Below are 16,300 nucleotides of genomic sequence, written 5' to 3'. Positions count from 1 at the left end.
GTACTGGGCCTTGAGGGCACAGGTGTAAAAAGAGTGAGCACTGCAGAGAGAAGAGGGTTGGGGGAGGAGTCAGTCACAGATGAGGAGTCCTGGTGCGCATAATGTGGTGTTTGTACGTGGAGCTGTTGGAGATTTTCAGCACAACTGTGCTTAGCATGTGACTCTGGCAGGAGGACAAGGGCGGGGACAGTATCTGGAGTTGTGGCTGCAGTTACAGGTGGAGAGGGGGGCTGGTTCACACAGTGGCCGTGGACACATAGGAGATGCCATCAGTGAGGTTTAGAAATAACCCAATTGAATGGGGAGAATTGGGTCACAGAATTTAAAGTGGAAGAAGGGATTGCAGAGGCTTCCGAGGCTTTGTAGAGACTATTTGATATTTAATGTCAGGAGCATTAATAATGTGTATCAGTTGCCTGTCACCATAGTGCTGCTGTGTAACAAAGAACCACAGAAAAAAATCTCTCAGTGGCCTGTAGTAAAGGACTTGTACTCACATGGGCTGGTGGGGACTTCAGCTAACCTGGCATGGACTTGACTACTCTCCACTGAACTTACTCCTACATTATTTGGTCAGATGAAAGGTCACCAGGTGGGTCGTGGCTGGGCTTGTTACATGAATGGTCACTGGCTCCAGCTGAGGGAGGGCAGCTGCATGGGGAAAGGCTGGTGACAGGCCCTGCTCTGTGAGCTCATCCTCCAGCACCTGGACTGCGATGTCCTTCCATGGAGATGGCAGAGGGAACACCCATGGGGCCAGCACTTTAAACCTCTGCTGAGTCACATGAGCTGATCTCTCATTAGACATATGAAGTCACATGACTGAACCAAAAGTCAGAGTGTGAGTAAAATGTACGTTGTAGAGTGTGAGCTGAATATGAAGAAACTTGAAGACTTCTGGATATTTTTATAACCATTTGCCACAGATGAGGCAAAACCATGAGTTCAGGTATTGAATTTCGGGTGTGAAGAGCATGTGAGGAATCCTGGCAGATGTAACCCACAGGGATGGGGCAATCAGGGAGGGAGGTGGGAAGGCTGGTGAAGTGATATCTGGAAGTGATATATGAGGAGACATGAAGTTGAGGGAGAAGAAGCCCTGGGAGAGGCTGTTAGATAAGACGGGGCTTCAGGGACTGAACTCTGGGACTGTGCTGCCTTCAAGGAGCAGGTGCAGGGAGAAAAGTCAGGAAAGGGGCTCAGAATGGGGCCAAGTTCCAATAAGCCACCCTCAGAGGGAGGTGACCAACCCAAAATGGAGGTGGTTTCAAGATCAGTCAGGAGTGTCCTGACTGAAGGGAGACTGGCTGAGAGGACCTTGGAGACTGGGTTGACAAACGGGAGACTTTTGTTGCATCACCCAGAACAGAATGGACTAGAAGGAGAAGCTGCACTATGGAGGCTGAGATGTTGGTGAGAAATGAGAAAATACAGCTGTTTTTGAATTATAAGGTGTGCTCTTCTAACAAGAAAACTCTACAAAGATTTGAACATGTTTATATAATTATAAAAATAGTAGGAAGAAAGGCAGAGATGAACATGTCATGTCATCATCTTGCTCCCCCAGGGGTGGTCTCCCCCACACCCCGCAGAATGCACCTTGACAGCCTCCCTGGAGGTGTGCACAGGTGGGCCTGCCCCCACTTGACTCTTATCTTCCCTCCACAGGTGTGGGCTCTGTCCCCCAAGTGCACATCTCGGGGCCAGAGGAGGATGGGGTGCAGGTGGTGTACACGGCCTCGGGCTGGTTCCCGGAGCCCCAGGTGCAGTGGAGAGACCCCCGTGGGGAGCAGTTCCTGAAGTTCTCCAAGGTCCAGGCCCAAGACACTGAGGGGCTGTTCAGCGTAGAGGCCACTCTGGTGGTGAGAGACAGCTCTGTGGGGAGCGTGACCTGCTCCATCCTCAACCCCACCCTGAGCCAGGAGAAGGCCATGGCCATTGTCATCCCAGGTCAGCGCTACTCTCCCCTCCCTACTCCCTGCAGGGTCAGAGGGAGGGGCCAGCATCCTCAGGTGAGCTGGGCTGGCCTGGCCTGGGCTGTGTCTTGATGGGATTCCTGTGGGGTCTCTGTCTGCAGAGCCCTTCTTCCCCCGGGCCTCTCCCTGGAAGCCAGCTTTCCTGGTGATCCTGCCCTTGCTGCTGCTCCTGCTCCTGGGGGCTGCCTACTACACCCAGAGAGAACATTCCACACAGATGCGGGAGCTGCAGGAACAGGGGGATCTGGGCCAGGCTAAGGAGGAGGACAGACAGACCAAGGAGGAGGCCCTGAAGGGCACAGGTAAGGCAGGACAGGGGCCAGGTTGTTGAGCAAGGCAGTGGGTGATGAGAGGGACAAGCTGACACCAGAGTCAGAGCCCAGGGTCCCTCTGCAGCAAGATCAGAGCAGGTGCTGGCCCTAGAGGGGACAGTGGAGCTTGGAGGCTCATGTTGGTCTGAAGGAGGAACTTCTAAGACCCAGAGAGATTCATTGTTTTGTCTTCTCTGGGCACAAACTTTGTTCTTAGGGACAGTTTATGCTTATATTTTTAATTATCAGGTGAACTCCAGGCAATTCTAGGTAAGCTCTGCTCTCCCTCCTGAACTCTCTGTGTCCCCTTCATAGGAGACATTCTGGTTCTTAGCTCACCTGTGTCCTGTGTTGTCTTTCAGACCAGAGGAAGGCAGCTTACCTGGCTGGTGAGTGATGCTCCAGGGGTCCTGGGTCCCTGTCCCCTGTTCCCAGGGGTCCCTCCCCTTGGCTGTCTCAGCACAGACATGTGGAACCTTCGCTGGGTGGAAGTGGGAGCTGGTACAAGGCAGGACCCTGCTGCATGGGCTCTCCGGATTTGGGTGCTGCTTTCCCCCCATTCTTGGGGTCCTGGTGGGTGATGACCCTTGGAGTCTCCTGCATCCTTGTCTCATTCCAACCCTGACTTTCCCACCATGGTGCTGGCTTTCTAGTCCTCAATGTATCTCGTTCTTGGTCAGCACCTGGAAGTAAAGCCAGCGGCTCTGGGATTTGATAAGTAAATGGACTCTTGGAGTTTAGGAGTGTGACCTCCTCCTGCCCTTTTCCCCAAAAAACCCCAAGGAGAGTCTGTTCTCTCTGCTCCTGAAGATGCTGATCAGTGGTGCTGGGAGAGGACGGGGGTGACCTTGCCTGGGAGGGTGTGGGGGGACTTTCCCTCTCCCAGAGAGTGTTTAGCACTAGAAATACTGCACTGGAGGAAGAAGGGCCATTTCTACTCTGCAGCTGGTGTGATGTCCATGTTGGTTTTATTTCATCTTCACATTAATTTCCAAGGAAATACTGAATGTAATAATTATGGAATAATATCTCCATTAAATAATATCTTCTCTTGTACTGTTTTTGATCCTGTGTAGCAACACTGAGTAGCAGATGAAGCAGGAGCTTTGAAGTCATTGAGGTCCAGAGCTGCTCAGTGACTTGCCAAAGCCCCACAGCAGCAGCAGGCAGGGCTGGGTCAGTCTGTCCTGCAGGCTCCTGACCTGAGCCAGGGATTTCCCACCACCCCATGCATTCTGCACAGGGCAGGAGGTCATGACCTCTCCAGCCTCTCCCCTCCACCCCCAGAGAGTCTCACCTGCAGAACACAGGGATACCAAGACCCTTGGATCACTAGAGCAACTGGTTGTGCTGAGGTCTCATCTGTGTGTTCCCTTTCAGCCTGGAGGAAGGCCCAGCTGTACGCAGGTGAGTGGCCTTGAGGGTCCTGGGGCTCCCTCCCAGCCTCCCCTCTGTCCCTTCTCTATCAGGGACCCCCACCAGTAAGGACCTGGGGTCCCTTGTCTTCCTTCACTCCGGAGGCTCCATCTGAGAACAACAGGGCCCCCCCTTGTGAGCACAGACCTGCCTCCACCTGCCCTGTCCTCCCTGCAGGTCATGTGGGGTCAGGACACCCTCTGACCCCTTGTCACCTGGTCCTTTCTTGTGGGTGAGGACGGAGGGGGTCAGTGTGAGGAGAGGCTGCAGCAGGGACAAGTGTGTGGTTCAGGATTTTACTGATCTCTCGAAAATTCCAGACATCCTACTTCCTGCTTCGGAGTTAGGTCTTCCTAAGGGGTCCTGGGTTATGGATCCTTCTGGATCCCAAAGCCCAGTCCTATTTTGGATCTAGTTTTTGTTTCCTCTTTCCTCTTGATTCTCTGTCTTCTCATGCATGCTCTGATTCATGTCCAAGCTGTCTTTTCCTTCTAATCCCTTGTGGGTGCTGAGGAATCAGTTGTTTAGGGAAGGTGTTCTGAATCTGGGTCAGAGCTTCTGGGTGTTTATGACTCCTGACAGAGGCCTGTGAAAATTCTGAAATTGCTGTAAAATCCAGTTTGTGTGTGTGTGTGTGTGTGTACTTTTTGTGTCTTTATAACAAGGTGAACAGTGTACGATTCTCAGAACCATCATTTTTTTAAGGAGAATTCTGTCTGACAGTCTCGTGGTTGCTATTATTTAGTATTTTTTTTTTTAAGAGGCAACTATGTAGACTGGAAAAGAACAAACCTAAAATGGTTATAATCAATTTCCAAAGAATAGGGGGGAAATTTGAAAGAAAAGTCTGGATGGAGATAGAGAGGGGAAGGAAGGAGAGGGGTGTGTGGGAGAAGAGGCTTCTAGAGGTTTTGGGCACAGTCACCAGTTTGAATCTGTGCTGTGCAGACGCTGTGCAAGGCTTGGGAAAGAAACACAGTGGGTCCTTTGAAGTACTTCAGATAAACTTACAGTTTGAAAACCATTATTGAGGCGTCCATCTAATTGTGTTCCCTCTCACATTAGCTCCCCCCGTAACCCCAGGGCAGGGTCTGCACTGGGTCCTGCAGGGAAGGTCAGAGATGCTGGTGAGGGGAGATCTGAGCCTCCTGAGCCTGAGTCACACGCCCTTTCCCTGCTCAGGGGTTTGTTCATGGTCCTGGACTCAGACCGAGACACAGAGAGGGGGGTTGTAAGGGAGGGGCCTGGGGACCAGGAGTGTGAGGATCCTCCTGAGAGTCTCCCTGGTTCCCCTGGGACTCATTTCCACACAGTGAGGATCATAGATCGTCTTTATCATCATTCCAGCTTCTGCTGAGTTCATGTCTCATGCATTTTAACATAAACTTTCCTTTGGCATGCAAAAAGAATGCTGTGTTTGAATGAAACACCATGAATACACTAGAATCCACATTTTGATATTGACAGATTCACAGATGGATACATGTGTGATCTCGTATTATTTGTGAAATTTAGCAAAAATTTTTTACTTAAGGTTTTGCTACAAAAATTAACTGACTAGCGCAGTCAGTGCACACACAGTCCTGGGCACGCTGTGTCTCACATTAAATGTCACTGGATTTTCTACATTTGTTCCTGCTGTTCCTGTTCTTCCTATTCTCCTCCACACCCTCTTTTTTTATTGTTGTATGAAGAAGTGTGGTGTAGAGCATTATAGCGGATGTCAACTCATGTCTCAGCAAAAACAAGTAAATTTAAAATCTCCTTTTTTCACAAAGAGGTCCCATAATGCCACCCAGTCATTGCATGTGATCTTGTTTCTTATCAACAAAGATGGAAATGCCAGTTTCTCTGAGTGAGCTGGTGCGGGCGTGGCTGGTGTCACACCTTTACATACCACGTGCACAAGAAGATGTTGTTCCTTATTCTTATAGATGTGGATCCTGGATTCTCCTCTCTCCTCACACGGTTAGAAAACTCACGCTCTTCCCTGATGGCCTCAGAGTCTTGCTTTGTTTGATCTGAGTGTTGGGGAATGACCTGCTTCCTCCTTCCCAGGCAAGTGTGGGGTGGGGATGACATGGCCTTAGGGTGCTGGGGGGCCTGTGCTCCCCTTTCAGTCATTTCAGGGGCTCCCCTGGGGCCACTGGTCTATGATCCTGTGTGGCACATGCTGAGGGGGGCAGGCACATCCCGTCGGGTCATTAGAGATTGTGGGTGATCCTCCCCCTACAGCAGAGTCAGGGGTCTGGGTGTGTCTCTGGTCAGCAAATTGATAAGCCTTCTGGTGCCTTCCTCCTGTCTCATGTCCTTGTCCTCTTCTCCTCACACATCCTTCCCTCCCTTCCTATTCTCCAGGCCCCTCTTTCTCCCTCCATCTCCCCCCACAGCACTGACACTTTGGGGTCCTCATCTCTCCACATGCATCATGGGTTCCTCATGCTCCCTCCAGACCCTCCCCTGCCAGGCTCCTGTTCACAACTCCTGGGCCCCACACATGGGGCATCAGAGCTCCAGCTGCTGCTGACACAGGTCACCACACCCTGAGCAGCCTCACCCATACAGTTTATCATCTCACACGCCTGCAGGGCAGACACCTGAGACCACGTCCTAGGACTAACTCCGGGGTCTGGCAGCTCTTTCCTTCCAGGATCCCCTTCCTCTCCCAGGATCTAGGGCCCCCTGCATTGACTGGGAACCCCCATCCTCTGTCTACGCAGCCGGCCATGCAGCTTCTTTATGGGCCTGCTGCTGTCACCATGTGACTCTCTGAGCACAGGGGCAGGGTCATGGCTGTTAAGGCTCATGTGATTGGCCCCCCCGATGATCCTTAGTAATGTCCCTGTTTCCAGGTCCCCATCACTGTCCTGCCTGCAGATTTCTGTTTCCTCTGCTAAGGACACATGTTTACAGGGTCTTGAGATTAGGACATGGACATCTCAGCCATTCATTTACTTAGAGAAATTTTTCTTGGAAGCTTCCAACTCTCTGATCTATTCTTGAAGGAATCAAATGAGTGCATCTACTGCTTCTGTGTTTGTCTCTCTGCAGATGGTTTTGTCCCCACAGTCTATGTTAATGTGCAGAGATGTCACTAGTGTTTGGTCCTCTCAGTGTGTGTCCATGTCCCTACTCTGCACGTCTCTCTCCCTCTGGAACCCTCTCCACCCCCTCCTGAGTGGGCAGGACCCTCTGCTGATTGTCCTGTGTCTCCACACTCATGTGACAGTCACCCCGTGAGCAGCTCAGTGACAATGTGTCATTCTCTCTCTCTCTCTGCCTGTCTCTCTCCCCTTGTTGTACAAACAGAATTATTCCAAATCAGAGGGGAAAGCTCTGCCCACCAGGCCCCGTGTCTCCAGGCTTCCACAGGCCTTTGCTGCCCTGGGAGCAGTAGCCTCAGGCACACACAGGCCTGGGCTTGTTGTAGCTCTAAGCCCCATGGCTCAGAGAGAAGCGGCATGTCCAGGTCTGTGAGTTCTTTTTTTTTTTTTATTTTAACATTTATCATTTTTTACATTTTTTAGACATTATTTGCCTCCCCCCACCCCCTCAGATTGAGTCCCCATAGAATTTCTTTCCCCACAGCACCCATGCACCATCACCACAGTCCCCTGTGCTCCTCCCTCCCTCCTGCTCACCCTCTCCCTCCTCCTCCCCGGCAGTATGTCTCTGGTTTATAATTGTCTGTTTTTGCTTTGTTGTGTTTTGTACTGTCATTATTATTTTTTTTACACTGATGTCTTATTTAGTTCCTCTTTATTCCTGTTATAAGTGAAACCATCCAATATTTTTCTTTTTCCTTCTGGCTTATTTCACTGAGCATAAATCCTTCTAGCTCCATCCACGTTGCTGCGAATGGCATGAGTTTATCTTTTTCAATTGCTGAATAATAATCCATTGTGTATATATACCACACCTTCTTGATCCAGTCATCTATTTTTGGGCATTGGATTGTTTCCAGGTTTTACCTATTGTAAATAGTGCTGCAATAAACAGAGGGGTACAGGTGCTCTTTTGAATCACTGTTTTTGTGTCCTTTGGGTAGATCCCTAGGAGTGGAATTGCTGGATCATATGGTAACTCCATTTTTAGTAAACTGAGGAACCTACAGAGGGTCTGTTAGTTCTTCACAGGCACACAGTTCTAGGCATTTATTTCCATAAAACCTGTTCATGAAAACCTAGTTTCCAGGATGGGTCTGTGGCTGGTGGCTGAAAAGTATAATTTGATGGTTGTATCTGGGTAAAGACCTTTCTGTTCTGTTGGTGTCCAGCCTCTCACCCCGAGTATTAAGATGTACGTCTTAAATCATGGGAAATTCGCAGCATAAAAACTGTGTGTGCGTGTGTATGAATCTAAAGGTTAAATGCATCCACTAAATGTTTCCAAATATTTTTCCCTGTGGACTCTGTGTCACTGTCTTGTAGAAAACTAGGCATGGGCCCTGATGTGTCAGTATCTAGAGTCCCTCACGTGACATGTGTGTCTCTTGCAGATTGGCAGAAGAGGCAGTTCCGGGCCTGTGAGTGACTCTGTTCTCTCTGGCCTTTCCTTCTGTTCTCCGTGTGGGCACAGACTCTGCACCCTCTGTGGGGGTGGGGTGGGTGCAGCTGTGATGTCACACAGCTGGGCTGGGGGATGACTAGTCATGGGTGCTGAAGGGGCTCCTTAGTCCTTGAGGTCCAGGTGGGTCCCCAGGGGTCCTGTGACAAAATTGACCCCCAATAATATTGTGGCTTCTTCTCTTGCTTGGGGGCTGTGGGCTGGGGTCACCAGGCACTCATTTCAGGGAACATATCCCTCTCCCCATAAAGCTGAGCATCTGGGGTAAGGAGTTGTGTGCCCTTGTTATGTCAGGCTGGCACATGGGTTCTCTCTCTGCAGGGCCTGTCACTCTGGATCCAGGTTCTTGCAGTGATGAAATTGTCCTCTCTCATGACAAGAAGAGTCTGACCTTTTCCATCTGACGATGGAAAAGAAGAGGGATACAGTGTTTGGGGTCTTGAGGGCATCACATCAGGGCGCTGTTACTGGGAAGTAGAGGTCAGAAATGCACAAAAAACCTGGTGGGTGTTGGGGGTCTGGAGGAAAGATGAGGAAAATAGATACGGTGATGTGTCCCCACTGACAGGGAATTGGGTTTTTGGCCAGCACAGTAATGAATTCCAAGCCTTTACTGACCGTCTTACTTCGCTACCCCTTAGGCAGGTTCCCCACAGGGTGGGGGTTTTCCTGAACTATGCTTACGGGGACGTCTCCTTCTATGACATGACCGATGGCTCCCACATCTTCTCCTTCCCTCCTGAGTCCTTCTCTGGGACCCTCCTTCCATGCTTCATCTGTTATTCAGGAGATGTGTTCATGACCCTCTGCCCCCTGGAGGCTGGGCCCCAGAAGCCCTCTGTGCCCATGAACAATCCCCCTTCTTTGGAGGAGCCTGCGAGTTCCCCAGGGGAGGGGATCCCCTCAGGCTCTGGTGTGGGTGGGGCTCCCCCAGGGCCTGAGCCCCCCTCCTCCCCTGCAACCCTGAGACTGTGTCCCCATGAGGCCCCTCCCTGCCCAGCCCTGCCCTGGGCTCTTCTTGGGGCTGCAGGTTCCCTGTGGACAAACCTGTGAGTGAGTCCCGGATGCTGGAGTCTTGTCCTCCTGCTCTGGATGCAGATTCCTGGGCTGTGGCTGTGAGGTCAGGTCAGGCCTTGTGCTGAGACACAACTTTGAACCTTTTAGGGTATGTGAATTCTTTCATGAGAAATCATTTATCATTTGGTAAAGAATATATTTAATAGGGATTTTATGCTGTTAGGACAAGAAAAGGCATGAGCTCTGAATGGAGTTCACTAAATTAATTGGAGTTTACTTTATCCAACGTGACTTTGTGTGGAGGAAACTAGAGCCTGATGGAGGGTCCCCAGATCTATTTTTAGGCGTCTGGAATATCTACCAGGAAAATCTGCCTCTAAAATATTTGGGGAAATGGCAGACAATGGACTTTACAGGAGCCTAATATTCTGTTATCTGCTTCCTACTCTGGAATGGATGAAAAACACTTCATTTAATTAAGCCTGATGAATTTCTGTTACCAGTGATAAACTTGCGGTGTGTTAATTTGGTGAACTCAGGAGAAGGATCTTGGTTCTTCTTTTGTGTCAACACCATTTGGAAAGCAGATAACTGCTCCCTGAATTAAGATGAGAATGAAGAAGAGACTCTCAGACTCCGCGTGACTTGGGGAGCTGGGACCTGATCTCCAGGGATCCCTGTGCTAACTTGGTCCTTCCACACGCTGTGGCAAAGGGTCACGGGAACCACAGCTGCCAGAGGAAGCAGGATCCTGAGCCCCAGACCTGCAGGGAGGAAGGTGTGATCCTCCCCCAGGGGACACTGGGGTTCTGGTGGGAGAAGACAGAGAAGGGGGTGGGTGGGGGAAGAGTCAGACACCATGACAGTGTGTAAATATAAAGAGACTGTAATGGTTTTAACAATTTCTCTTGTGTGTGTTAATTTGTATTTATTACCCATTGTCTTCATTTGTCATCTTCCCTTGTGCTTATACAAGTTGCTGCAGTCTATGTGTATAATAGAGTGTTGGGTAGCAGAATAGATAAAGGTATTGTGAGCCATTTTGAGAAATACTTACTATGGCATGTTAAATGCAAAAATTGGGGCTGTCTGTCCCCTCATGTTGGGGAAAGGTGAGCACTTCTTCACTTGTAAAGGCAGCTTTAAAGATATTTAAAGATAAGCCATGTATACACTGTGAGTGTGGGGCTGAGGAGTCGAATGCGTGGACTCTACCATCACCCCATCACTGCAGTGGCTGTGAGAACAGTCAGGTCAGGCCTCATGCTGAGGCCACAGATGGTGAAATTGACTGACTTGAACCTGTTTGGGATAGGAAGAGTGTTACCATGGGAGATCATTTTTCTTTTCATAAAGAAAATATTTCAGGGCCTCCCCGGTGGCGCAGCGGTTGAGCGCTGGGTTGCGAAGCTGCCCGCAGCCTCTGAAGCGCCAGTTCGATCCCCGGAGGCTCCCCGGCCACCAGAGGAGGGTCCCACATGGCGCGCAGACCTCTCCTGCCGCCCGCTGCTCCCCTCAGCAGTGTACTTCGGTCCTTCTGCCTGCTCTGCTCCCCGCTCTGGCTCTGGTGAATTCTCTCACCCTCCCGCGCTTCTGACTGTACCCAGTGCTTGTATAAATTTAAAAATAAATAAATAAATAAAACACAAATGTTTAAAAAAAAAAAAAGGAAAAAGAAAATATTTCAAGGGGTTTTCATGCTGTTTTGACAAGGAAGGGAATGAGCTATGAATTCGTGTCCTAAATTAACTGGAGTTTATCCAACTTGAGCTTGTGCTGAGGAATCCAGATCTGAGGAATACCTTATGTTTATGATGTATTTTTTGGGTAACAGATGAACAGTTGGATTGTGACTGAACTTGAGAAATAAGTAATATAGATACAAAGATTGGCACTGTCTGTTTTGGAGACGTGTAAAGGGAGCTTCTCTTGGTACTTAAAAACATACACTTGTGTTGTGTGGTTGTTCATATGTGTGTGAATTGTGTGTGTGGAGCTGAGTAGTCACAGGTGTGGACTTTCCCATCACCCATGTGTCGCTTCCTGGCCCACATCCCCCATGTGCCCTCCTGTGTGACCTGGAGCTGGACCCCAGGAGTGTGTCCCTTGGCCCCCTGCACAGAGTCAGGATGAGCCCTGGAGGGGACACTCCAGTCACAGCCGAGGACACGCGTCTCTCCTGGTCGTGCTGCTTTTCTTCTGGATCCTGCGATGGGATGTTTGTCTTTTTTAAGATTTACCCTCAGCTCTATCCATGAAATTTTTCCTTCTATTGTTCCACAAAACTTTTAAAAACTGATAAGTAAGGTGTGTGTCATGTCTTTTGATCTAATGAGGCATTACAGAGATTTTCTAATTAGATTCAAACTTACGGAACTATTTAGAAAATGCAAAAGGTTTGACTTGGGTTTTTATCATTAATTAAGGATGTGTTTGCTGTGAAGTCACACGTTGTCTGTAAAGCAAAGAAGAGAATTCCAAAGACTATAATTTTTTATCCATAGATAGTACAAGTTTTGTTCCTTCTTAGTACATTTTATTTTAAGTTGCTTTCATGCTGGACAACAAAGGATCTATTCTTCAAAATCCTCTTTGTAGCCTGTTGCAATAATACCAGTGTTGTCACTGATTAATTAATAATATTAACTGTTTATACATTTCCTGAGAGTCATGTTTATGATTTCATAAACTTTACACAAGATGACTTATTTCAAGACAGATTTTTATCCAGGAAACTTTGCATTGATTATTTTAGAAAACTTTTATGCTAGTCATTTTAAAGCTAATGCATTAAAAATCTCCTGCTTTTAACATAAAAATGAGAAACTGAAATCCCAGCTATCACACAGCTCAGCCCCTCCCCCTGCAGACCTGAGGAGCAGCCTGAGGAGAGGAGGAGACACCAGGCCCCAACAGGATGGGGCAGACCCTGGGTCTAGACTGAAGCTGCTCATCTGACACTCATGGTCCTTCTCACCTCAGGAGCTTGTCCACCCCCAGCTGAGCCCCAGAGCCCATGTACCCAGAGTCCTGGGCAGGGCTTGTCCCCTTGTCTTCTGTGAGCTATTCCCCATCCCTCCTCTTCTCTCTCTCTCTCTCTCTCTGGGCTCAGGGAGAGACATCTGAGGAGGTGAGATCTTCATCCAGAGGGATGGGAACCCCCAAGTGGGCAGGTCGGGGGGACTTGGGAGAGTGAGAGTGTCCTTAGGATCCTCCTCCCAATATGGCTTCTGATTCCTCTCATGGGGACCCCAATTCTCTCTCAGCTCTGTGGGGACCATGTCATCACTGTGATCTCAGGCAGAGCAGACATGGCTCCCTCAGCCCTGGGCCATTCTTGCCTCATCTCTCAATCCCACTGGGCCCATCTCTCATCCTTCTATGTCTGTCCTTTCCTTCCTTCATATTCCACAGTCACTTGGCCTTTCCCATGTACTTGTCATAATTCTGTGTTGATCGGGAAGGTGATCCATGTTCCACCTGATCATCCTCTCAGGTGTCCCTTCCTCTCTCAGCAGGGGGTGAAGCTCCTGCTCCTCAGCACCCCTGTGCCCCCTCAGCTGCCCCCCCAGACACAGCCCCTCCTCACAAGGCCTCAGGGGAGCAGCTCCGAGGAACCTGCTTCCCCCTGACCCCCCATCTCCCCTTCTTCTCTTCTCCCTCTGCTTCTGTCCAGTCAAACATTATCCAGGAGGCTGCTCCCGGCAGAGGTGCTGAGACGCTCCCTCAGCTCCAGCCCCGAGTCTCCAGGGAAGCCACATCCCCTGGTTTCCACAGCACTGTCTCATCCCCATGTCTCTGCTCTGAGTGCTGGGAGCCCTCCCCCTCCTCTCCCCTCCCTCCCACCTGCCTTTTGCTTTCTTTTCTTACACATCTTTCCCTCAACAGGAAAGGAGGAACCTGTCAGGGAGGGCGTCTGGGGAGACACCCCACCCTCTCCTTCCTCCCAGATGTGACACCAGTGAGAAGGGGACAAGCCCAGTGTGGGGATCCAGATGCCCATGGAGGAAGGAAGTGGATGGTCCCGAGGGTAGTTCTGGAGCAGGACACAGCGGAGCCCTGACTTCTCCAGGCCCAAGTCACAGCCCAGCCACTGTGGGGCCTGCAGACCCAGCTCTCCCCAGCCCTCCAGCTGACAGGATCTCTCCAGCGACAGGGGGACTCCTTGGCTGGGAGGCCGGGGGCTCCCAGAAGTGAAAACAGACCTGAGGTGTGGGTTCTCTACACTCACCCCAGGGAGACCCCCACCCACTTCTGCCACCACCTCCCCTGAGACCACAGGAGTGGCCTCCACTGTCCCTTCCATTCACAATCAAGAGGTAGAGGGGTTCACCACTCTGTCTCTAGTGAATCCTCTTCCCACACACCTCTGGCCTACAACCATTTTCTACACACACACACACATACAAAAGTTGCAGAGGGTTTTAAAGAACTTTTAAGAAATGTAAAAGGGAACAAGGTTTACAGAGCATGAGGCTCTGAGCTGTGTCCACATTACTCTGACAACCAGTGGCAGCTCCCTGGCTGAGCAGACCCTTGCTGAGCTCTGCCTGAGGTCACAGTGATGACATTGGTCCCCGCAGAGCTGGGGCTGGGAAAAAGCCTCAGATCACACCAGACACTCCTGTTCCCCATGCTCCTGCCAATGAGCTCTCAGGCTCCTCCCAGAGCCCTGGCTCATAGGGCAGTGTCCCTCTGTCCTGCTGCACTTCCCACCCACCCCCTGCCTGCCCAGGGAGACTCAGCTCTGCCCTGTCCTCTCCCCTCACCTGGTCCACCTGCCCCCCTGCACTGCTCTCAGGCTTGTTCCTCCCTCACTGTTCCCCAAGAGACCAGCTTCTGTGGGAGAGAGCAGCCTCTCTTTGCCCTGACCAGCTCCGCACAAGTTTTTTTCCTGGCAGTCAGTTCTCTGGGTTCCTCCACCAGCTGCTCCCTGCATCAGGGGTCACACAGGAGACCCAAGTGGCACTAGAATCTTCTATTCACACCCGCAGGTCCAAGTGGTTCCCTGATCCCGCTCACCATCCCCCTCTATCCCCAGATCTTCTAAGAAGACCCCTCCCTTGACTAAAGAGCAGGAGGGCAAACCTTAGTAAAGGCTGTCCTTGACGGCAGAGATCATTTACTTTGGAAGACTGAATTTCAGGATCTCTGTACAGCCCTGACTCAGTTCTGATATGGGGAAGGGGATCAGTATGTGTCTCTTTACAGACTCATGATGTGGCCCGATGGTTGCCTGAACGGCTCGTCAGATTTGTTACAGCATGGTGACCGCTTCCTGGCTCATCCTCTATGCTGAGGCATTACTTTTCTCTTCGGCCTTTGCCAGCTTTGAGGATCCAGGCAAGATTGTGTCTTTGACTCAACATCTTCATGGTAAACCCTGTGAGTGCAGGGGGGGCTATTTCTCTACCGCTCCTAATGGGTATGTCCCTTACATTACTTGCCCTGGCCACATCGCATATTTGGTCACTGTTGCAGGCTCCAGCCGTAAGTCCCGCTATAAATGCCTCCGGACATCTATAGGTGGCCCCTCACACGGAGGGCAGTGTACCTGCACTTCTTTTGCTGAGTCAGTACACTCCTCGTGTTACAAGACCTTTTCTCAATGCATGGCCAATAATAATAAGACTTATTATACTGATGTTCTTATCAGGACATCCCCTGCAAGTCGGCCACAGGCCTCTACCTTGCTGACCACCTGTGGTACTAACAAAAAGGTGGGTGACACAGTGTGCTGGGCAACTACTGCCCCAGTACATGTCACCAATGGAGGAGGTCCTCAAGACAAAGCCAGAGATCACTTTGTCAGTACAGTCTTAAAACAATTTGCAACGCGCCTTCCCCCTGCACTTAGCTACCATCCACTTGCCCTTCCTGCTGAAAGACGAAGGTTGGGCATTGACTCCAACACTTTTAACATCCTCCACTCCTCTTTTAATCTGCTTAATTTAACAAATTCCTCACTGGCCAATGATTGTTGGTTATGCTTACAAATGTGTTTCCCTGGGCCTCTGGCCTTTCCAACAACCAATTCCTCACTTGCACCCAACCGTCATTTCTCCTTCACGGTTCCCATTTTGGTTCAGCCTATTCAGTTTTCTGAGGCGCATTTTTTCACTTCCGACCTTATTACCTCTCTTGACTTGGGTGCGCTAGCTTTCTCAAATTGCTCCACTTTTACCAATGTCACCTCTCAGGTGACTTCTCCTCTTTGTCCTCCCGTGGACACTGTTTTCATTTATGGGAGGTGCCGGGCACAGTGGCGTGCGCCTGTAATCCCATGCTACCTGGGAGGCTGAGGCAGGAGGATCGCTTGACCGGCAGAGTAGACAGCACTGTGTCCTTAGCCTAATCCTCAAAGCCTCTCTCGGGAGCTCTGCCCCCGAAAGTCCCAGCAGATTTTGTTCTGTTTGCCTGAACCATCTTAAAATACCCGGCACCATCTCCTGGCCTGCAGCGTGCTGGTAAGAGGAGCCCCACCCTCTCCAACCTCCCTTTTGCACGCCTCGTTTATTTGCAAGTTCCTTGTTTCTCTCTTATCCCCAGAATTTTAAAATCTCTTATTTACCTGAGCACTATAGATCTGCTGATGATGGGGTTTCTTTTTAAGGAAGGTGATTTGTTACCTTTAAGAAGAACTGAGGGACATCATGGCTTTGTTCCCCCCAAGGCCACACATCATCAAAGCGCAGCCGCTCTGGCTTGGGTGAATTCTCTCACCCTCCCACGCCTCTCACTGTATCCAGTGCTTGTATAAATAAATAAAAATAAATCTTAAAAAAAAAAAAAAAAAGAATTCACCAGAGACAGAACAGGGAGCAGAACAGACAGACAACTGAAATCCACTGCTGAGGGGAGCAGTGGACAAGACAGGAGAGGTCTGCGTCACCATGTGGGAATCTTCCTGGCTGGCCGGGAATCAAACTTGTGCTGCAGAGGCTATGGACAGTTTCACAGAACTGCGCTCAACCTGCTGCTGTCAACCTGCTGCTGTCAACCCGCTGCGCCACC

The 16,300-nt window shown here is 50.2% G+C and overlaps 1 protein-coding gene across 2 annotated transcripts; it reads left to right on the top strand.

The window, feature by feature from the left end:
• The first annotated feature begins 608 nt into the window (after window positions 1-608).
• Window positions 609-9,133, top strand: LOC119252279 (butyrophilin-like protein 1). Of its 2 annotated transcripts, XM_054698681.1 has the most exons (8): window positions 609-949; window positions 1,669-1,950; window positions 2,078-2,278; window positions 2,537-2,557; window positions 2,650-2,676; window positions 3,668-3,694; window positions 8,202-8,228; window positions 8,591-9,133. In XM_054698681.1, the coding sequence occupies exons 1-8, from the start codon at window positions 940-942 to the stop codon at window positions 8,671-8,673; spliced, it is 678 nt and encodes a 225-aa protein (XP_054554656.1). In that variant the 5' UTR covers window positions 609-939; the 3' UTR covers window positions 8,674-9,133. The 2 variants fall into 2 exon arrangements, with proteins under 2 accessions (XP_054554656.1, XP_054554657.1); XM_054698682.1 differs by lacking the exon at window positions 2,537-2,557.
• Window positions 9,134-16,300: the final 7,167 nt, after the last annotated feature.

This window comes from Talpa occidentalis, unplaced genomic scaffold (assembly GCF_014898055.3).
Source record: "Talpa occidentalis isolate TD23 unplaced genomic scaffold, MPIMG_talOcc4v2.1 talOcc4.2, whole genome shotgun sequence".
NCBI classification, from domain to species: Eukaryota; Metazoa; Chordata; class Mammalia; order Eulipotyphla; family Talpidae; genus Talpa; species Talpa occidentalis.
This window is presented reverse-complemented; position numbering and strand designations above follow the sequence as displayed.

What these genes read in the sequence shown, in the direction of transcription:
- LOC119252279 (XM_054698681.1), top strand. An exon ending in GGAGGCCCTGAAGGGCACAG is followed by an intron (nt 2,279 to 2,536) that starts GTAAGGCAGGAC and finishes TTTAATTATCAG; the next exon opens with GTGAACTCCAGGCAATTCTA. An exon ending in GAAGGCAGCTTACCTGGCTG is followed by an intron (nt 2,677 to 3,667) that starts GTGAGTGATGCT and finishes GTTCCCTTTCAG; the next exon opens with CCTGGAGGAAGGCCCAGCTG.